At 41.3% G+C, this 23,485-nt stretch overlaps 1 protein-coding gene across 1 annotated transcript in view; it reads right to left on the reverse strand.

Annotated features, from left to right (window-relative positions):
• NECAB1 (N-terminal EF-hand calcium binding protein 1) overlaps positions 1-23,485 on the reverse strand; it is a 40,210-nt gene that overhangs the window by 1,089 nt on the left and 15,636 nt on the right. Inside the window, exons 4-12 of the mRNA XM_083517387.1 lie at positions 18,627-18,652; positions 17,478-17,575; positions 9,073-9,209; positions 6,830-6,942; positions 4,621-4,697; positions 3,844-3,897; positions 3,276-3,388; positions 2,073-2,147; positions 1,277-1,368 (exon numbers count right to left, since the gene is read on the reverse strand). Of these exons, the coding sequence (XP_083373513.1) occupies positions 1,277-1,368; positions 2,073-2,147; positions 3,276-3,388; positions 3,844-3,897; positions 4,621-4,697; positions 6,830-6,942; positions 9,073-9,209; positions 17,478-17,575; positions 18,627-18,652 (785 nt within the window). The remainder of the gene's footprint in view (positions 1-1,276; positions 1,369-2,072; positions 2,148-3,275; positions 3,389-3,843; positions 3,898-4,620; positions 4,698-6,829; positions 6,943-9,072; positions 9,210-17,477; positions 17,576-18,626; positions 18,653-23,485) is intronic.

Raw genomic sequence — 23,485 nt, forward strand, 5'->3', positions numbered from 1 at the left:
ATTTAGAGCACTTAAATAATTACCACCTTTGGTCCCAGTTGGATACCGAATGCCAAAGATGGAATGAGAATAGTGCCATCACATTTTGACTGACATTATATAATCTTTGGAGTATTAATGCTTTTGCATTCGTTTCACTTAAAGATAAAAATGCCAACAGTGAACAGCCATTGGCAACTCTCTATCTTCAAAGGGTCTACTCTGATTAGGACTAACATTGGATACAACCCACTATCATTGTTGTTCCCCCTCGTAACATCCCATAACTACTAATGTATGCTATTCTCGGTAACCCAAATAAATGCATATAAGAAAAGCAGTATTCCAGCTACCACAATGTGTATGTAATGTTAGACTTGATCCTGCTCAACATAGCTAATACTTTACATTTAATTTTTTGGGGGTTAATCTTTTAAGATTGCAAGAGCAGGAAAAATGGCCTATCATTTAAACAGATTTTACTTCAACCAAAATTCCTGGTGGTACTAATTTCAGAGCTATATCTGGTAGTCTATATATGTTTTCCCATACATATTTCCTCCTGTAGGACTAATACCAGTTTTTAGGGGAGATTTAAACCAGTTGTTCTTAAACTCCTCACTCAGTGCCATACTCTGAATTGGTTTCAACTGCACCCAATGGCTCCTGGTAAGGTTTTCTGTGGATTTATTAAAAATGGGAAACCCCTGATCACAGGTCTCCCACATTATACGTAGGTCTTGAATAGAAGGCATAATTCTACCTTTTATTCAAGTGACAATTTGAATTGTCATCATTCAATATATTATATTATGCCATCAAGCCATTTATGAAGATAAAATATTGCTTATCAAGTTTGGTCTATGTTTTAATTTGTTGGAAACTTCCTTGAGCGACTGAGGCAACCCAGTCAGATGGGTAGCATATAAATAATAAATTATTATTATTATTATTATTATTATTATTATTATTATTATTATTATTATTATTATTACTACAGTCATACATATGACTTCACTGATTAAAAAGGTAACCTGTTACTCAGAAGCATGTTCCACTCTGATCAATGGTACTTACAGCTAGGAAATTATGCAACCCTATGTACACTTACATGGGAGAAAGTTCCATTGAATATAGTGAGTCCTACTTCTGAGTAAACATGCATAGGATGTCATTAGTGGGAAATCCCTAAATAGATGCTTCTCTGCTTCTGGAATGGAAAATAGGTGTTGAGGGAAGGCACAGAATGAGGGGGAGAGAACTTTTTCACACACATAACTATTAACAGGATAATTACCAGGCACTAGCATAGTTGTAATATGTTCTGGAGTTTCCAGGCAATCCACATTACTTCTTTGAAATGTCTTGCTGTAGTTCATCTGCAGGTGGCTATAGAAATAAGAGTGATAACTTCATTTACTCTTTCTCCTTCCTATATCAAATCACAATTTAAAATAAAATTGGATAGGAAGCCCTCTTGGTTTACAAATCTGCAAAGCCTTTATTATATAGTATGAGATTGTTAGATAAAAATGTACTACTGAGTTAACCATAAATAATAGTCCAGTTTACAGCCTACACAATCAAAAACCCAACACTGACCCATGTGTCCCTGAGATGTATGCTTGGTGGCCGCTAGAAAGTGTGAATTGAACCAGAATATCTGTTTTTTTTTATGGAACATTTCTATGTTTTGTTAGAAAATCTCTTCAGGGCTTTAATACATCAGTACATTTATCTTTTTAAAATCTATTTCATGTCATCCTAATGTGCTTTTGCTTATTTTATGAATACTTCCATCCAAGTGTTCTGAAGGATCAATGCGTTTGGAATGGAAACCTGGTATGCTGCAGAAAAGTATAATAATTGGACTATTCTAACTGATCAGCCAATTAATATACGTAGGAAACAATCAGGCAATATGCTACTTGTGTGCCCCCCCCCTTTCCCACCCCCAACTAGGTGGTGCTAATAAATAAATTCTGGAAAATCAGGTTTTGTTTCTAGTAACAGTAGTTCTACATAGCTGATATTTTGAACTATTTATTTATAATTTTGTCCATAATAAGATATACACATGGCATTTTGTGTACCTGTTCCAGGCATTGTTCTCCCAGAATTCATAAACGATGAAGCGAAATTCACCAGAAAACCTCTGAATAGAAACACTAATAAAACAACAGAATTAATTTGATAAGTAGATAGCAAAGCCAGTATGAAGAAGTAATAAGTTTGGTTAAGAAGTAATGAGAACCCTGGCTTCTCACTTTGAGAAGAAGCTGCCGCATGCCTTGGACTTACAAACTCCCAACCTCTTCGGTGGCTACAAGGAGATCGAAAATTGTTTCCTATCTTAAACTGAACCAGAGTTCCCTGTATTGCCCAAACTTGAGAACCTGTGGTTTATTTTAATAAAAAAAACCTTATTTTCAGATCATTTTATTCACCTTCAACTGAAATTCTGTTAGGTTTCTTTGAAAGAAAAGAGGAATGGGACACTAAATCCAAACAAATCCTGATTGGTAGGATTTCAATTTTATAAATGAGTGATTACAGTTCGGGCACCTAGATCTTGGAGGGGAACCCCACAAGCAGCAGCTATTTGTATTTGGTTTTGTTATCCATCTAGAAATATGTACAGGAAAGCCTCCTGTCGTGCAGTTTGTCCCACAGCTAGAATGATATGCAGATCTTCAGTACTGGAATGATTCATATTCCTACAACTACACTTGTATATAACCTTCCATCCAAGTTCTCTGCAAGGTTTACATAAATGGTAAAATACAATTTGAAATAAAAACACTAAATCTAAAATAAGTCACACAAAAAGCTAAAGTCTTTAGGCTTGTTTTCAGCTGTACAAATTAAGACACAAATTGTGTCAAATCAGAAAGAGACCAGCAGGTGTCACTATGTACATATGGAATACAGTGTGCCAGGAAAAAGGCAACTATTTCTCTGCTATATTCAACAGGTGACTTTGCAAGTACTGTATGTTAACCTTTTTTCTTTAATGGGTAATTCATTGTTGCTCATAAAACTATTTGGTTTGTTGTAAACATTAGTTTTGCGGTCCATTTTGAGAACCCTGTTAAGTATGGCTTCTTTTTTGGAGCAGATATTTCAGTCCCATTGCAATTAATGGGAGTTTTGAGCTACTAACTTTGGCTGGGGCCGGGTCATAATGTGAGGGGTGCTTCGCTAGTTGTCATCCTGATGACTTCTGATGGAATTCTAAGCGGAAACTTACAGCCATCTAAATTTTCTCATCCTCTGGGGGCAGCAAATGTACTCACTGCAGGCATCCGTCCTGAGAAGAGGCCGTGTCCACATACTGCTTCAGAGCAAACCGAAATTGCTCCAGTTCTTCTTCTATTACTGACATCTGACGCTGAACTATCATTATGTGCTGACAAAAATATTAAGACAATATTATTGGTGAATGCATTGCACTCCTGATATCAGAGCATTTTAATCTTGCCATCTGGGTTGATTGCATACAATAAAATACGGTATGTAAAAATATTTTTATATGTAAAAATAAGAGCAATATAATGCAAAGGGTTTTTTTTAAAAAAAGAAGGCTGAATAAAGCAATGATGTAACTGGATCTTCCCTCTAAATGTAATATAAATTGTGTTACTTATGAGGGTCCTATTGGAATGCTCAGTAAGACAATTTTGCATCCTTACTCATAAGTAAGCCTTACTAAGGCCAGTGGGACTTACTTCCAAATTAGTATGCATAGGATTGCAAATCCTTGTTAATTAAACCAGAATAGAATATCCAAAACTTTCTTTATGCCTCCATGCAGAGATAACTATTATCCTCATCAATTCATAATGGGGGGGGGGTGATACTTACAGATTTAGTGTTTTCTTCAGATACCTCTTCTTCCAGTGGCTCAAGCTTTAGATCCTTGCCAACAGGATGGAGGAGAAATGCAAACAAAAGTACCAGATATGAACTATCCACACAGTCTTCCTCTGACTTTGGCTTACAAGCAGCAGAACCGTGCCAATTGGCCAGTTTCGTTATAGTCTAACATACCTAAGCTGTTTTTGGAATATGAGAACAGCAGAAAAGTAACTGTGTGCCTTGGGAAATAGATCTAAGAAACAACTTCTATTTTGTAACCGCCTGCCTATTGCCTTTGGGATGTGCCACTGCTTTTATATACTTAGCATGGATTCAAACTGACCTTCATATATGTAACAAGTAACACGTTTCAGCAACGAGGAAAGACAATTTTTGGAGGTAGATAGGAAACTAGTTATGGATACTGCCACTGCTATACCGTGCTGGCTGGGATAGGGAAAGATGCGGTACAAACTGACCAGACATGATTGAGAGCTCCCAACTGTGTCTGCTGCATGGTGGTGAGAGTAGGGAAGAAGGCTTACTTCTCTGCCTCCATCCCATCATCAAGCACCCACCAGCTGAGGGTTTTTTGTGATATGACCTACAACATGCTACTTCAACCCTTGCCCTTCAGTGGCAAAGAGGGCTACCCAGGTAGGTTATTTAGCTCATTTAGTGGATGTTATACTTGCTCTGCTACTATCAGGGAGGGAAGGAGAGTGCAATGCAGTAAGGATACAGAGGTATTCTTTACAGATTAATGAAGGAATTTGTGCTCACCTTCTGCTCTAGCCTGTCAATCAGTTTCTGGAGTCTGTTTATTTGGGTCATCCACTGGTTGTCTTCCTCCAGCCAGCCTTTAGGAGATGTAAATAATGGAGTTTTAAAACACTGTTGAAAACTATGGCTTTCTTTATTCACCTCTTTGTTTTGATGTGCATGTTTTCATCCATTCAAAGTACTGTTAATGTTCAACCTGGATGATGCTCTTCCAAACATGGATAATAGATAGCATTTTCCTACAAATAAGTATTCCACATGACTCAACATTTCTTACTAAATACAGCTAAGAAATTCTTAAGTCTTTCTTGCCCTGCAGTTTACGGTTACTCCAGTTTATAATTAATTCTGAAGACATAATCTACGGGGTCAGAGAAGTGACATCCTTCAGGAGTTATTCCAGACTACATAGTTCCTTTTTCTTCCTGGACACTGTGTGGAGATGCAAAGCTTCAGAAGGTGCAAAATATACAAGATCGCATGCAGAAATGGGCTGCTTAAAAATGGTTGCCCGAGCTTCTTACAGTACCGATACTTTGGTTTACACAAAATGCATTTGCTGTCTTTATGTTTAAAGTACAGTAAGACTCACACAGCAGATGCAGTATTTTCCGATAAGCACGTAGCCAGAAGGGTGGGAAGAGTTCTTAGAAAACGTCGAGGACTGTGATTCATCTTCAAAATGAATGCTCTGCAAATAACTCCAAACTTAGAGCGGCTTTTTCCAGTGGCTTTTTCAACATGCAAAAATGGCCCCATCCTGATCCTTCTTATGCACACAAGTCTGACTGAAATTAGCAGTGTCACCTGTGGCAGCTCCTGGTGACAAAATGTTGCTGGCACTGTGATGTGTAAAATCTCTTTTCCCTTTGTAAGATTGTTGGCTGGTAGATAGAGACCTTAGATTGCTCGTGGTAGATAAAACCTGGCACAAGGAAATACCTGTCTGGTTTATGGGGTTTATTGGCATTTTGTTTGTTTTTAAATGGCAACTACAGGAGAATCCAGTCAAAATTGGGACTGTGTTATGTGGGAATGGCTTTAACCCTTTATGCCACAGTCCTAATTAACACCCCCTCCCCTGGTAGCTGCTTTTGGCTCTGGAAGGGGAAGCTTTCACACTACAGCAGACTTTTTTTGTTTCATGATAAGAACAGTTGTACTAGATGAGTGCAAAGGACAGCTACAAAAATTGCTCTGTGTCCTGACTGAGCATATATAGGAAGGAACACAGCTTGTTCTATAAACAAAAAGGGGGGTAAATCAGTGTCCAAAGGCAGCCTTTTGTCAAGCAGCAACAGGGACCCTTGATCTTGCACACCTCTTTTTGAAATGCCTCAATACCCTACCTTGAGCTAAGAGGAGTTCCCTCGTATCCGAGAGCAGTTTTCTCAAATCCTAGATGTGCCAGGGCAAGACTGAAGTTTATCATAAAGGAAGGCACTCTGCATGTGTTCAAATATGTTTGCATTTCAAAAGATGCATTGAAAACCAGTTTGGGAGCGCTTATTTTTATGATTTCTACAGCCCTTTTAAAACACGGAAGTTTTTCAAGCCCTTTGTCCCTTGCAACAACCCTGTTGGTAACACCTCCACTACAGAAATAGGGAACTGCAGGTAAAGACAGAGATCTAAGTGAGGTGGACAGACTGTTCAATTATGACTACAAGTTGCTTGATTTTCTCCACTTGCTTAATTGTATATGCAAAAAGAAGGGCCTGTTTTTGATACTGCTTTGATTTTACCTGTTCCCCATATTCCAATTTAATATTTTCTCTGATGTTGGATAGCTTCTGGCTTTTCTGTTTCCACTGTATTTTTACAGACAGTTTGTCCTACTGGCAAATAAATGTTTAGGGTGATATATGCAAACTACTGCACATGTCCGCTATATGACAGGAGTTCACACCCAGACTTGTCAGGGCCAATTGAAGTGACAACTTAGGGCCATTTTGTAAATGTATCCCTTAAAGCACCCAAATCACTCATACATGCATCATCCAAATGTCTTGTATCAGCACTTGGACTTGGCAGGGCGCCTTCTTTTTTGCATTATCCCTCCCAACTGTACACTTGGTGGAATAGAAGAATTAGCAGAATTACCTTTAAATTTTCATATTAATTTAAATGAAACTTGCTATTTTACTTTATATGACTTGTTCTTGGTGGTTACAACTTGTAAAGCACAGAAAAGCAAAAATAACGTTACCTTGGTTAAAAAGAGGGCTGACTGGAGAAAAACTGCTGTTCCTTTGGAGTCTTCGACTTGAACGTCTTCCCAGCTGCTTAACTGCAAGCACCTCTGGCTTTGCTGGCCTTTGTCTTACAAATAAATATATTTATATATGCATAAATCAATTGGATAAATGAAACTGTCTCTTTATTCTGAGCATGTTTCCAGTCCTCTTCACACATACAAACACACATACTAGGAGCTGCCGAGTCACAGAATGTAAACATTCTGACTGCAGAGGATCTCACAAATTTGGCATTCACCACAGAGCCTAGAACATAACCTTGAGCAAAATCTAGGGAAAGGAAGATTTGGGGTGGCTGCCGATCCAGGAAAGCAGCATGGCTTTGGGGAGAAAGGGAGGGTTGTTCACCTATCAGAATGAAATAAACAACCCTACAGTAAAGGTGTGCATCTGGTTCATACCAAAGCTCAAATTCTGAACTGATGCAAGTTGCTTTTTTCTGAGGTGACATATGGCTTCAGTGACTGAGGGGCAATACGATTCCATGGAGCTTCCTCTGCCATCAGAAAAGAAGATCCAACTCTAGAGGGCTTGCCACTGTGGCCCTGGAAAACTCTCCCACCATTGCTATTCCAACAGAAGTGAAGCCAGGAATGGGGTGTTGCCCCATGGGGCATGTCCTTCACTGTTCAGAGGAGTGGCTGCAGGGAGCTTGCTACCTCCTCCCTGCCAGAAAATATAGTCTGCTTTTGCTGTCATTTGCCCCAGGACTGCAGAAACCACAAGGGAATTGGCTCCATCCACTGGCCAAAGGAACAAGAGCCACCAACGCCTCTTCAAGCAAGAACAGCAGTGAGGGAAGCTCAGCCTAACTATCTATAACTGTTTAGCACTTTGTTCAGGCCCTGGAGGACTCAATTTTTCCACCCAACTCCCTTTATGTGTTCTGTCTTTAGTTTGCAAGTCTGACAGCAGGGCCTGTTTTTCTCTCTCTTACTGATGTGAGCTGCTTGGGGAGGCAACAGTTATCTGAAAAGCAGGCTAAAGGTATGGCAAACAGCTAAGGAAATGTCCAGGGAAGCCATGGTCCCCCCCCCCCAAGATGCTAAAGCAACTCCATCTCCAGAGTTGGGGTAGATAGTTCTCACCCATTGGCTGCAATGGGAGGAAAAATTATAGGAGAATAATGTGGCTACCTTCCTTCCCTGGCTGCTGTGAGCTTGCAAGGCTCTGGATGTGGCAGTTGACCCACTGGAATTGCAAACACATACCTTCCCCAGTAGGTAAGATTGCTCTTGAAAAAACATTGCTTGGGTGGAATTCAACTCAGTTTTACTGAGAGTTGACCCAGGGAAATGAAGAAACATGATAAGGTTAGGTCCGTCAATGTCAACTGAGTCTACTCTTGAGTAAAACCTAGTTGAATACCACCCCATGGGATCACCATTCACTGGAAGGAAATGTATTGAGACTGACAGGGCTGTGGGAAACCCGTAAGCAAGATTAGAGTGCAAGGGCACTCTCCCCTCCTGTGGTTTCCAGCAACTGGTATTCAGAAACATTACTGCGTCTGACTGTGGAGACAGAGCCATAGCCATCATGGCTTACTAACATTTGATAGTCCTCTCCTCCATGAATTTGTCTAAATTTGCCTATTATGTTTTTTCGTCCACAAAACATTTCTCTAGTGCTTTGCAGCCTCCCTGGCTGCCTGTACTTCCTGATCTGAAAAAGCCTCATGGAAGAAATTACCTCATGACATCTTCCCCAGGACTATGAATGATGTAAGGCAGGCTTCCTCAACCTCGGCCCTCCAGATGTTTTGAGGCTACAATTCCCATCATCCCTGACCACTGGTCCTGCTAGCTAGGGATCATGGGAGTTGTAGGCCAAAAACATCTGGGGGCCGAGGTTGAGGAAGCCTGATGTAAGGGCACCCAGGAAGGCTGCCGAGTGCCGACTGCTACTGAGATGATTTGTAGAATAAGGGAGGGGAGGGAAACGTTCATTCGCAAACACGCCTTGACCACTTGAAAAGTAAGTTAAGCACAGCTTTGGTAATTTTGCAACAAAAATTGTTTTCTCATTCCTAGATGGAAACTAGCTGGGGGGAAAACAAGGGATATATTTTCAGCACAGGACTTGTTTCTACAATCGCAAGGTAATAGGAGCACATAGCATTACTCAGTTGCAACCTCCCCCTGGAACAATTCCTGATGCATTTCCACAGGTGGGGGAGCGGTTGAAATCTTACTTATCTTGACGGGTTTGTTCCTCTGTGGTTTCCATGGCGCACTCCAGGGAATTGTGGAGCGACTGTAGCTGATTCACAGTTTCTTTCAGCAAAAAGCGAGTCACAAACTGTTCCAACTTGGAAGCCTCCTGATAATTCTACAGAAGGGAAATAGACACTAGCAGAAAGGGAAAGTGTAATATTTCCCACTTTTGCAGCTTTCCTCCTAAACATCAGCTGCACACAGTCTGTATTCCGTGGTCTCATAAGAAGACAGCATGTGCTCATAATGTGATTCTAAAGCAATTTCTATAGTATTTTTTCCAAAAAAGAAAAAGAAATCACAGGACAGGAAACAGGGCAGTAATTCCTACACTGCTGAGACAGAAGTTCTATTGCGGATCAAGGAATACCTGAGTTAAATTGCTAGCAGGTCCTGTGAGCCCAAACTATCCCCACCTACACAGGGGGCTGCCTTCTGCATCTCTACAGTTCCCTACTCAATCTCTTTCTGGTTGAGCTGGATTATTCTGCCCTGTCTATGCTAGGGGTATTTGGAGCAAAAACGATGCCAACATGCAGGAGAAAGGTCTGCTGTCATAGGAGGCTGCCTGTTGCCTCTCTGCATGATTCATCATGAGAGGTGGTAACTCTAATTACAGATAACTTTTAATCTATGGGCAAAACTAGGTGATGCCTTAAATGTGTGATAACATCTAAGCTGTCCAGTTTCCTTTTCTTTCTGGCAACCAGGGAGTTGGCATTCCAGCCTGCAATATACAGCGAGAGAAGGTTAACTCTCCCCTCCCCAAGTAATCCTGACCAAAATTAGCCCCCCAAAATTATTATTTGCCCTTGGATGGAAACTGCTATTTCTGCCAACTGCTTGGCAGGATTCCCTTCTGGGATGAATAGCCATTTTACAATGTGTGTGATTTTCTCAGGACCAAGCATGGTTAAGTCTCACATGATTCTCACTCTCCCCCTTCTCCATCATTTCCCCCTGTTATTTTGGAGGAAATGCTTGAGACATTAAATACACTTCTAACATAATGCATAGTTTGGCACTCAAACACACTCCAGCAATTAGCCTACAGGCGTCAGAAATCATAGCTGGGAGTGGTGAGGGAGGCAATATTGTTTACTATAATTATTTTTATAGCTAGAGTAACAAAACAAAAAAAGAGGAAAGGAAAACAAAAAAGAGAAAAGGAAACAAACTCACATTAATAATACAATGATCGTCAGTGCACCCATTTCATTTTAAACATAAAAGTTGATACATGCCATCCAAATGTCCTGATAATCAAACGAAATTGGTGTTTATGAGAAATATGTTCAAAGTGTAGCAAGGCCAGAAGGGGCCTTGGACCATTGCATAATAGATGTTTATATCCTCCCAGGCTTGAAGTATAAGCCCCCTGGGCATGCAAAAATATGAAAGTATAAGCCTCAGGGCATGCAAAATCCACTTTTGTCCTGCCATTAATTCACATACCACAGGTAGATAATTTAGAAGTACATGGACAACTGTAAATGCCAAGGATTTCCCTAAAGGAAATAGAGTCCCAAGGCATGGTCTGAAGGAACAAGATGCAGCAGCACAGCTGTAGTTGTGGGTTAAAGATTTAAACACAAAGGGAAGCATTTAAACTATAGAATACACTGCCATTAGAATACAGAATTCATCTGTTGTGCAGGAGCTCCCAATGAACTCTAATTGTGCAACCTGAATTGCCCTGCATGTGACTGAATCCTACCTGAAAATAGCAACCGTCTGGAAGCATCCTAAGACAGAAACACATGCTGTTCCCGCTAGGACATCAAACAGTTATTGAAAGCCCAGCTGTGAAGCCGTCCCATGTACCACCCATGCTAATTATGCACCTGAAGACATTAAAGTTGCCAGCGACATTAATCAAGCCTGCAATATCACAATTCATAATAGCTGCTACTTCTAAAGCTAAAGGGTGCGGGGAAGCCTGGCAGGACAGATTGTCTGGGACTCCCTTTGGCGCCGCTCTGAAGCTGGCACCAGCTCTGCGTGAAAAACATTTGCGGTGGCCTCTCAAAAGTGACAGAACGCGTTTGTACCAGCAAGGCGAATTTCCGCCTCCCCTTAAATCGTTCGACATGGCTCCTCTAATTGGATTAAAGCTGCCATAGTATCCAGCAGGGCTAATTCCATCGCTGGAAGCTTTGATTCTTTGTGACACCACGCCAGGGCCATCCACAGTAATGTTGCCGTAATGGGAATTGAAATTCATATTCTCTGACAGATACTCAAAATGGCTGCCTTTGAAGAGCAGTATCCTTTGTTGACAAATGGACAAAATATTGGCAAAGGGGTCCTCGGAAGATCTGCCTCGCCTGCGAGCGGTTTGGTGACATAAAAGAGGCTTCAGTGACGCATGATCAAAGGATGTTCAAATCTATAAAACATTACAGGTGACTAACCTGCAACAAGAATTCTGATGAGTAGTTTGGGGATATGCTAGGTTAGCCTTCACTAGCTTGGGATACCCTCCCGGTGTATTAATAATAATAATAATAATAATAATAATAATAATAATAATAATAATAATACCTTTATTGTCAATGTACAACCTGAAATGTATTCCCCCACTACTGGTTGGGACTGATGGGAGTTGTAACCCAAAACATTTGAAGGGCATCAGTTTGGCAAAGGCTGTGCTAACTAACTGCAGGGGGGTGAATTATTTAGGTCTCAGTGCCACCGTACCCCTCGAAGGGCAGGTAAAGAGGCAAAAAGGGTTTGCAGGCACCCCCAACCAGGTGATTGGCAGCACCTGCAAATCTATGGATACAGCACTTCGCAAAAACCGTCAATCAGTTGATGGTTGGAGTTCTCATAGTGGCACACAAGGAATGCTGAGGCTTCCACTATACTCTGCGTGTATATTTGTAAATAAATGAAAGATTATGAAATCAGCAGAGGGATTGAGAACCGAGGAGCAAATGATTACAGGACTTCTTTTTTCTACGACTGTCTAGTAAAGATGCATATAATTGCATTATTCCTTCAGAGAGGCTCGTTTACCTACTCATAAGCACAAGAGGTGATAGAAGACATGATTTGATTTTTATTGATGGGGTGCGTAAGAATAATTCTTATATTGAAAGAAAGCCTGTGCAATTGCCTATATCGATTCATGTGGGTGAGATCATCATTCTGAGAGTTCTGACTATTCACACAAGCTTTCCTCTTGCTATGTTTTGCGTTGATGGATATTTGTTTTTTTCTTTTTGGTGTGTTAAAGTAAACAACAATAATAAAAAAGCTTTCCTCTTGCTAGTTGCAAGATTAAAGCACCAACTTCTCTTGGCTTCTCTTATGTCTAGTGTCATAAAATGCAGGCAAGAAATGAAAGCGAACCCCAGGAGTTCTTGTCTCTTGTGTGGGGGGAAATAACATCGCAAGAAGAAATGTTCACAGCTCTAGATTGCATTCCTGACAGCTCCAGTCCTTTGCTCCTGCTGCTCCACTTAGTCTTGTTCCTCTGACCTTAAGGTTCCATCGTGCTTTTAATTAAATAGAAGCACAGTGCAACTCTATAGCCTGCACAGTTTCAAACTGCTGCAATAAAATTACTATATTTTAATTTTCTAAATGTTTTTTGGGAAAGCATACATAATATTCTTCCCTGTCTGTGTGTGCAGCGGGTGGATTCTAATGGGAAACTACCTAATTTGCACATCTCAAACCAATACAGGAACGGAAACACAGCTATCATTTGAAATTCACAGTTTTCCAAATTTTGCGATGCAGTTGCCCAGCCAATGTGACAAAAACACATATATTAGGGGAATGGTGTACACAAAAATGAAGATATGCATGAAAATGACATACAGAAAAGCATTGAATTAGGAGAGATTGCTTGCAAAAATGTGTATTTTTTTTCAAAACTACATACAAAAGTGTGCTTATTAGGGGAAAAATGCACTAAATTGCTGGCAGATTTTAATGTGGATTTAAAAAAGGGGGGGTCACAAATTGCCATGGAGAAGCAGAGAAATGAATTTTACCACTAGGGGGAAATGACAAAACAAAAAATGTAACAGATTTGTCTGTCCCCAGTCGTTCTTGGCATACAGATGCCCAGTGGTTCAACCCTGGCTTCTCCATTTTGTTTTCTTTAAAAATGAATCTCAAGGTTTCGAGAGACTTTCATCCGAGGAGCCAGTGGCAGTATCAGGTGCAGTAGGCAGTATGGAGACATATAGGCAATGGTCTCATTCAGTTTCCTTTTTGCCACAACAAACAAACAAATAACATTATTCCATTTTTCAGGTAAGCCACACAAAATAGTTTACAGGAAAACCATTACATCACCAGTAAATAATGATGTTTTCCCTACTCACTAAAGCCTCCTCCAAACAGGCCTACCTGTTCCCATCTGATTTCCTTAGTTTACAACCAAATACTGAAAATGGCTGCCAAGAAAATGGCTCCCAATTATAGTTATGGGAAAGGGGGGGGGTCCTTTTCCACTAAGTCACAGGTGTCAGGTGTGATTCCTGGCTGCTGCCTGCTCTTTCCAAACTGCAAAAGGGGCTGGAGTGGTGACGAGAGGATGGAAACAGTTCTCAGCCTACCTCAGCTGTTCTGATGCTGTTGCTGGTTCTCAAAACAGTAAAATGTTTGATGTGAATAGCTGCCCGCAAAACAAGGAACAGCACCACATTCCAATAATAGCAAAAGGTTAAGAAATAGGAGTAGCTTCCTTCATTCTGCTTGCTCAGCATTCTGGCATCTCTTTATTTATTTTTTAGGGCTGCTGTATTTCAAAAAGTAAAAACCAAATTGTTGAGCTTTAATGTAGTTAAATGGTGAATTTTGGACATAATGGAGATGTAAAAGATTTGGATTATCATAAAAGATGCAGGAGGAAATGATTAACAATAGGAGCCACCAAAGGGAGGAGGGAAGTCCAGGGGATTCTTTGTTTGTTTGTTTGTTTTAAAAAAATACACACACACAAAAAAGACAACATCACAAAAAAGGAAAAAAAAAAGAAAAATACAAGAAAAAAGTCCAGGAGATTCTTTGGAATCTTGTTTTTATGTTGTATGTTGGATATGTAATTGTGAAACTTTAATCTGAAAACCAAATAAATAAAATAAATAAAACAATAAATAATGAAATAATGAAATTGTTAAGCTTGTTTTTCAAACTTTGACTTGCCTAAGACAAAGCGCCACATTTCGGAAATTCTCCCCGCACATCAATTCCGCCTTTGAAATCCCAGGAGAATCCGGACATAGGGCAGCCCTATATTTTTAGGACCCACCTAATTTCTGTGTTTGTGTTTTTAACAGTGTTGAGCATTGTGTTTTAATTGTTGGCACCTGCCCTGGGATCTTACAGCAAAGGAAGGGTAAATAATAATAATAATGATGATGATAAATATAAATACTTTCAGTTTTGGTAAGTTAGACAGAAAGATAGCTAAAAACAGTTCTTCCGATTCCCACTTTGATCAGGCAAATTGTAACCTGACAGATGCAAGGAAAACCTTCCCCAAACCAATTGTTAATCTGGTCACAGTCCTATTTTGCAGCAGAAGTGACTCATAGCAGCTCATCTCCAGGAGCGAAGTAATGGGATTTATATGCCACATTTCTTCCCATTTCTTCCTCTCCCCAGACACTCCACTATAAATACACAGGGCTTTCACTCCCTGCCTTTTGCCTGTTCTGCCTCAGTGACACAACAACAAGGCAACAGCCAAACATGTTTTTGTAAGGGTATCTTTTGTATTCAAGTCCCATCCTTCAAAAATAAAAGGGGGGTTAGGTGGGACAAAGTAGACTTAAAGGCATTTTTAATCCACGCATTACTATTTCTTGTTCTTTCTCCCAGTGACATAACATGAACAACTAGGATCCCTGCTCGATTAAGAAACTGGATCTTGTAAGGTTCTTAATTGCTCAGGGAGCAGATAGCAGGATTTCCTTTGCAGACATTTAAGCCCAGGTATTGCTGCAGGTATGGCAACACAGTGATGTTATAACTGAGTAATAAAATCAATAAGGGATATAAAAGGATATACATTGTTTTATTACTATGGGGGAGGGGGCAGAGCTCTTTGAACAAGGCAATGGCAGTTTTATTCCCTACTTGACTTCAGGGTTTTGCTGTTTTCAAGCAATACTGAGCTGGTGTTCGCTGACCACATTGTTTGTCCATTTGTTCTCTCTCTCTCTCTCTCTCAAACCCCCTCACCCCTCACATACTTGGTTACCCTGGATACCAAAGATGAATGATTTATCCAGGGACCCAGTTCAGAAATTCTCCTCAAGTAAAAAACACCAACTGACCAAGGCCTCTATGGCTTTGGAGAGTCTTGTTTTCCGAAGGAAGAGATCTAAAATTCTTTGTTGATCTGCCTCTAAGTTGCACTGCTGAAGTCTTCTGCTGCACAACAGGATCTACATTTGTTTCCAGGGCACCCTTGGGAAACAGCGAGCCGATTGTCCAGAAAAGTGTGCACTGTGTTTGATCTTGCAATATGCTGGGTATGTTGCATCGCTAAAGACCTTGGGGTGATTGGGTCCTGCTTCTCAACAATCAAATTGCTTGACCTAGGCAGTCAATAACAGGAACATAGGGAATTGCTTGATACAGAGTCAGACCAGTGGTCTATCTAGTTCCAGAGTGTCTGGTGCACAGACTGGCAGTATGTCTCAGACAGGGGTCTTTCCCAGCCCCATTCTGGGAATGTCATGGATTGAAGGTAGGCACTTTTGTGGGTGGCGCTGTGGCCTAAACCACTGAGCCTCTTGGGCTTGCCGATCAGAAGGTTGGCGGTTCGAATCCCCGCAACGGGGTGAGCTCCCGTTGCTCTGTCCCAGCTCCTGCCAACCTAGCAGTTCGAAAGCACGCCAGTGCAAGTAGATAAATAGTTATCACTGCGGTGGGAAAGTAAACAGTGTTTCCGCACACTCTGGTTTCCATCACGGTGTTCCGTTGCACCAGAAGCGGTTTAGTCATGCTGGCCACATGACCAGGAAAGCTGTCTGTGGACAAACACCGGCTCCCTCAGCCTGAAAGCAAGAGGATTGCCACACTCCATAGTCGCCTTTGACTGGACTTAACCGTCCAGGGGTCATTTACCTTTACCTTTTTTTACCTTACTTTTGCATGCAGTGCATGTGCTTTACCACTGAAAAACAGAAATGGGTGTTCTGGCAGATCTTTCTAGGAGATAAATGTTTGGAAAACAACCTAAAGTTGCCATCCATATCCTTTGACATTCCAATGTAATTTCAAATACTTTCTGGATATTACCTTGCTGAATTACATCAAAGGTTCATCTCTAGACAATAACCAGGCAGATGTATAGAATTCCAAAAAGAGGACAAGATGGACATGCTTAATATATCACAGCTAGCTGTAAAAACCTCATCTGTTGCCACCCGCTAATTTGATACAGTTCTTTGGATGCACTGGCTAAAAACATCTCTCATTTTTACAAATCGAATCATTGACCAAACTTATGAAAACAGTTGTCTGCATACGGATTTATCAATAACTCTGCAAATGGGTGAAGAAAACACCTGGGAAAATCCGACAACAATCTAGAACCCCTCCTCTAGATCGGTGTAATTTGCAACGTGCTCTTGACATCAAAACAGGACATTCATGGTGGGGTTTATTCTGCTTTAGTTTGTGCTGTGATGCTTCTGGAGGGGCTATTGTGCAACAAAAGGGGGACAAAAATTAACCAGAACCTTTGCGGCATAAAAAAGTTACGGGATTTGAACAGGATGTTATGGGATATGCACTGATTGAAATTGAAGCCTCCCAAAACCTTTGCAGGCATGAAGAGTATTGAAATTGAAAGTGTGTGTGTCCATTCCAATGGACTCATCCCTTTACTAGGGACTGAGCCTTTAGGGTGGCCTGTGGAACTCCCTACCAATAGGAATCACCCTTGCCTTCTTCTTTTTTGAAGTCTTCTGAAAACTGTGTTGTTTAGACAGGCCTGGGCAATATGATTTTGTTCTTTTTAACCAACCAGTAATTACTGATGTTTTAAACTGATATTATTATAATCTTGCATGTTGTACACCACCATATTATAATACAGTGGTACCTTGGTTCTTGAACATAATCCATTCTGAAAGTCTGTTCGACTCCCAAAATGTTTAAAAACCAAGGCACAGCTTCCGATTGGCTGCAGGAGCGTCCTGCACTCAAGCAGAAGCCACGTCGGACGTTCAGCTTCCGAAAAACATTTGGAAACCGGAACACTTACTTCTGATTTGTTTGTCAACTAAGCCTTTCGAGAACCAAGGTTCCACTGTATTATGAAAGTGCGGAGGTGATAGATATATAGATAGATAGACAGACAGACAGACACTATGTGTTGCAGAAGAACAGGAATAAAACTTCCTCCTACTTTCTTTGTGGAGTCCATTGCCTTCAGTATGGATAGATTGAGGTCTTCTAAAGCAGACAGCACATTTTCATACTCTCCCAAGTGTTGGGAAAAATATTCTAAAAGAAACAGAAATTCACAGCTCAAGCAAAGGAAGAAAGATCAAGGAATTATTCTAATTTTTTAATATATTTTTAAAAATAGGAATCAAATACATATATAGAGAGAACAAGAAGAATAAGGATCTAAACTCCGGTAGAAGGCTCCTTTCCCATTAGAATGGGGGGTTAGTTTGCTAACAGCCTGATGCTTTATGACACATGGTACAGCTTCTGGCTATGCTGTGCTGTATTTTAACTTCTATGTACGCAATCGGAAAGGTACAATAGATTGTTGAAGCAAAGGGGACATGAAAAGGAAAGCAGCACAAAAAATGGGCAAAAATGTCAAGAAAGAACATGAACCTCCTCAAGTAAGAACGTCAGATTCTAACACCAGCCCTAGCAAGTGGCTATTGAGATGGTACTATAGAACCCTCTTTGTGTAGATACATTACATACACACGTAATTCAGAAACTGTGACAAAAGGAAATAATCACGGGGTGAACATCATTCTAGGGCTTCTTGTAAGGTGTCTGAAATACCTCATACAATATCACATGACCCTCGCCTTTTTATCAACTCTCAAAGCAAGATGTAAGGAGACTCACAAAGCATAGGAAATCACAGACAGCTTCCCTAGGGAGTCTCCCCCTCAAAGATTGGGGGGGGGGGAATCTTGGCAGAGAATCTACACATTAAACAATCCAGTGTTGGGGGAGTGGGGAGATTGGAGAAAAGGGGCAGGATCACTTAAAGGCAGCATTTGCCTTATTCCCCCCACCCACAGCAAAAGAGGGATACATTTTAAGTTAATATCCTAGAGAGGGGGAGAATAAATTTAGAATAAAAGACATACAAGAGGTGCATGTAATTCTGCACATTTATCTAGTCTCATTAGTGGTAATGGTTTATTGATTACCTTCCCTAGGAGTTCTGCACAGCTGCATTTTACATAATTAGCTGGTGTGATTAAAAAGGAGCCACTTTGGCTACAGAGCTCTTTTGTTTAGCTCCACCTGTCCATGACACATCCAGAACGGAAGGGTTTGGGAGTAAAAATTAACTTACCGAAAAGCTCTTCTGTGTCAAGGTTGCTGTAAAAAGAAGAAGATCATAAAACGAGTGCTGTAATTGCTATTGTGTGCATCCTGTTACTGTTTAAATGTTAAGCCCAACCACCCTGAAGGCTACATTTATTTATTTATATAAACATTTTATACCATTTCATATAGTAAAAAACTTCTAAGTAGTTTACTTGAAACAATTTTTTTAAAAACCAGTCAAAACCTTTCCATAAAATTACCTAAAAATCTGATTGAAAGAGAACAGGATATTGCAAACAAAACTGTGCCAATAAAATAAAATAAAAAAACTACAAATCAATGAGAGCTTGGTCATTATTGTAGTCCCTTGAATTATCTATGGGAGGGCATTCCAGAGGGCAAGGTCTTCTTCCATGTTGTCTCTTTGGGATATCTCAAAAATTGGCTTGGTCCAAAATGGGGAAGGTGGCCCCAAGTTCTACAGGCCTTAAATGTTAACCACAAAACCCTGAACTTGGCTTGGTAACTAATAGGCAGCCAATGCAGATCTTTCAACATTGGCATAATAGGTGTAAAGCTGGTGTCCCACTTTGCATCCTAAGCAGCTACCACTTCCAAACCAGGCACAAGGGTAGCTCCACAAACAGTGCATTACAGTAGTCCAATTGGGAGACTACCACGGTATGGACCACTATGGCAAGGCTAATGGAAAGCTAACCATTTCTGAGATGTTCCATGCAATAGCAAGGTCATCCAGAAGTTATTTAACACTCTGCACTTCACTGGCACGTTTGAGTATGTTGTATTTCATAATCTGTAACCCGCCTTTTTGTCTGGAAAAGTTCAGTGAGCCAGTGCACACATCAGAGCATCAAGTATAAATATCATGATTAGTTTTTAAGTGGAGGGTGGGAATTTTTCCTGAGCCAGTACTTAATTCCTGCCATTTGGAGGTGCAAAGATTCCATTCTGCATGGAAGTTGCATTGTCCGACCCGTAAGTTTGTTCTCTCCAATTGAGTGCTTGTATTGAGATGTAGCTCAGTTGTTCTCCGTGCCTTCATAACAAATGCACGAAATGAAATTCACTACAGAATGGAGCAGTTGTGAATAACAAATCACGATGACAATGATTGTCATCCACAAACCTGGAACACAATTTGCTTCCTTGCGTAAGAGAATTATTCAAGTCGGAGAATGGCTGTGCAGCTGGGAACACAGGCACCAGATCAGTTTATTCAACTCTCTGAATGGTGCTCATAAGAGCCGTCAGCAACTCACAAGATGCTGTTGTGAGGAACATAAAGGGGAAACTCTTGAACAGGGATTATAGCGTTGTGGGGTATTGTAAACTTGTAGATTGAGCACCATTTTGTTGGGCCCTGTTGGGATAAGGCTTGGCAGGCCCTGGAGGAAGAAGAGGAAGAAATGGGGACTAAATGGTGGGAACCTGGGTAGGAGGAGAAGAAGGCATCTCTCCTTTTTCTGTCCCAACTCCAATCACTTTAGAAAGGGGAGCAGGGATGCTGTCTCTCTGACCTTCCTGCAGAGAGGAGAATTTCACTGGAAGCAGAGGAAGGCCAAAGAGGAAGCAGCAGTGACTAAACATGAGGGCATTGTCACCAAGAAGCAGGGGCCGCCTTCAGAGATAAGAGCAGCGCCCCCCCCCTGCTCCAACACAGAATGCACTTGCTATCTCAGCATTCCTGCAAAGTGAGAGAGCATGGCAAGCCTCATCTTTAGATCTTGGCGGGAGGAGCGGGGAAACTTGTTGGGACACCCTTGTCATTTCCAGCTAGTTCTAAACCTCTTCCCCTGCTCCCAAACTGAATCCTGAGCATCATGTCTGCTGGCAAGCCTGTACCGATACTGGCTGAATAAAGATTTCTTTCTTACTTCCAAGTAAGTGTATTTGTTTTGAGTAGGAGCTGGAACGCTATGCAGCTTCAAGGGGACCTTGCATGGACACATTGCCACCTCCATCTCACCCCCACCCCCTTAGTTTATAAATGTAAAAATAGAGCATGTGATATATGCATACATATTAATATGGTACCCACGAACCAATAAAAAGAAGAAGAGAAGAAGTTTGGATTTGATATCCCACTTTATCACTACCCGAAGGAGTCTCCAAGCAGCTAACATTCTTCCTTTCCCTTCTTCCCCCACAACAAGCACTCTGTGAGGTGAGTGGGGCTGAGAGATTTCAGAGAAGTGTGACTAGCCCAAGATCACCCAGCAGCTGCATGTGGAGGAGCAGGGAAGCGAACCCAGTTCACCAGATTACGAGTCTACCGCTCTTAACCACACCACCACACTGGCTCTCAATAATTCTTCTACTAAGACAAATTCACTTGTCCCCACCCCCAGTTATACACCAAATATTAAACACATCAGTGTGCCCTTGCCTGTGTCCTATTTGCATTCAACATACAGCTGTATGTGGAAAGGTACCTCCTGAAGATGCTATTCTTAATGTGAGCATGTCAACACTGCATGCAGGGTCAGCAACAGCCTGATTTCCTCTCCATACATTTGCTATGTTTGAGTCCTGATCCCCACCACACAGATATGTGATAGCTCAAGCAAAGGGGAAGTCAATAGTTCCTGGGTTCCAAGTTGACAGGGAACCCAAGTTATGGGTTTCAGTACCATGGTTAGTGATCCCGCAGCTGAGGCAGAACATACAAGTTGCCTCAGCGGTGACCTGGAGCAACTGCCCTATATTTATGGCTTGAGCTAGGTGTTAATTGACTAGAGGCCTCAGCCCATTCCTGCTGTTATCAGGTAAGTTAAAGTTCCGGAATGTTCTTCTGTAGCCATTGCCTTATTGTAGGTTTCAAGCTGTGGGGATATCGCCTGATCCTCAGAGTCTGCCAGCAGAAGTGTGGCAGTGAGGAATAGAGGAGTGGAGGAAACCAAGAATGATTGTCAGCTGCCATATTTCAATCAGCTACCACACAATGATATTCCTGAGACTTCAGGAATGAGAATGCAACCTTTTCTTCTTGTTTTACAAGTTTTTGGCATCTCCTCATTTTGTAGCGTTGCTGAATGCTCCCGTCTTTTTCCCTGGCACCATTTCCCTGAGGATCCCATTATTAAAACAATTCCTAGGCAGGCGCAGGAGCAAGAACATTTGCTTCTGTAATGAGGTTTTTCAAACTGCACTCTCGCTATCTATTAACTGTTAGAAGAACGCTTCCTCAACAGAAGTCTAAGTTCAAAACGATTTAAATGACAATTATTCCTGTGTTTTAGAAAATACTGACAGCCTAAAAATGTGCCCACATGAAGCACCCAAATTTGTAGTTCAGTCCTTCCTAACAAGCCAATGCGACGGCAGACCACCCCTACAGCAGGACCTCTGAAAGAAATGGCAAGTAACTTGGAGAAAGTAGGTGTGTGTGAATATGCTTGACCAAAAGGGGAATAAATTTCCAGAGACTGACAGAAATGATATTCCTGCTTTCGGAAATGTTGGACCTAGGTTACTGAGGAGGCATATGAAATGTCCCTGGGGAGGAGTGAGATTGCTTCCAGATTGTCAGTATTTTGCAGGGGAAATTCAAGCACAAATTGGAACTCTAGGTTATGTGATTAAAGCACTCTTGCAACAAATAGACTTTACTTTTCTTTTTAGTGGTTTTTTTGCTGTTAGGAAAGTGATAGGGAAACACACTGAAAAGTGTGAGATGAACCAATGATTAATGGGAAGCTGTGTAAACACTGCACCAGCAAATCAAGATGAATGATAATTTGTCATAACGTCTCTGCAAACAAGTCAGAATTGGTGCTCAATAAAGATCGGATATAGTCCAGCGCAACATGGGGCTCAAACACATGACCCTGAGATTAAGATTTTCATGCTGTACTAATTGAGCTATTCCAGCATTGCTATTCTGTAGGCATGCTGGAAAAGCAGAGACATCACCTTGCCAACAAAGGTCCGTATAGTTAAAGCCATGGTTTTCCCAGTAGTGATGTATGGAAGTGAGAGCTTGACCATCAAGAAGGCTGATCGCCGAAGAATTGATGTTTTTGAATTATGGTGCTGGAGGAGACTCTTGAGAGTCCCATGGACTGCAAGAAGATCAAACCTATCCATTCTGAAGGAAATCAGCCCTGAGTGCTCACTGGAAGGACAGATCATGAAGCTGAGGCTCCAATACTTTGGCCACCTCATGAGAAGAGAAGACTCCCTGGAAAAGACCCTGATGTTGGGAACGATGGAGGGCACAAGGAGAAGGGGACGACAGAGGACGAGATGGTTGGACGGTTTTCTCGAAGCTACCAGCATGAGTTTGACCAAACTGTGGGAGGCCGTGGAATACAGAAGTGCCTGGTGTGCTCTAGTCCATGGGGTCACGAAGAATCAGACTCGACTAAATGACTAAACAACAAGGCATGCTGGATCTGGAACCTCCCCGAACCCAAATTGATTTGATGCTGGCTTCACCCTTGTCAATCACAACTCTTCCAGAACACAGCTTAAAAACTGTCCACTTGAGCACATGCTTTGCCTGGAGGATTTATGCCGCCTCTCCTAAATTATGGACCTCATGCATCCCCCCAGCATGCTGAAGGATGCCTTGCACTATGGAAGATGCTGGAACTAAGAATTATGCAATTTTATCCACCTGGAAACTAGTCTCAAGACATCTGAATATGCTTTTTGTAATTTGCTCTTTGGGCAGTGACAACACAATGTGAAGACTATGGCTCATGTCACTGCTTTTAAGACGTACACATTTAACTTTTTAATGGAGATAACTATGAACTGAATGCGTTTGCTTGTAACAAATTCCAGGGAGCCGGAGCCAACTATGGATTTACTGCTGCCGTTTATAAGATGCTGCTGTCTGCAACAAAGCAGCAGAAGTAA

Source organism: Podarcis liolepis, assembly GCF_965112155.1.
Source record: "Podarcis liolepis genome assembly, chromosome: 8".
Lineage (NCBI taxonomy): Eukaryota > Metazoa > Chordata > Lepidosauria > Squamata > Lacertidae > Podarcis > Podarcis liolepis.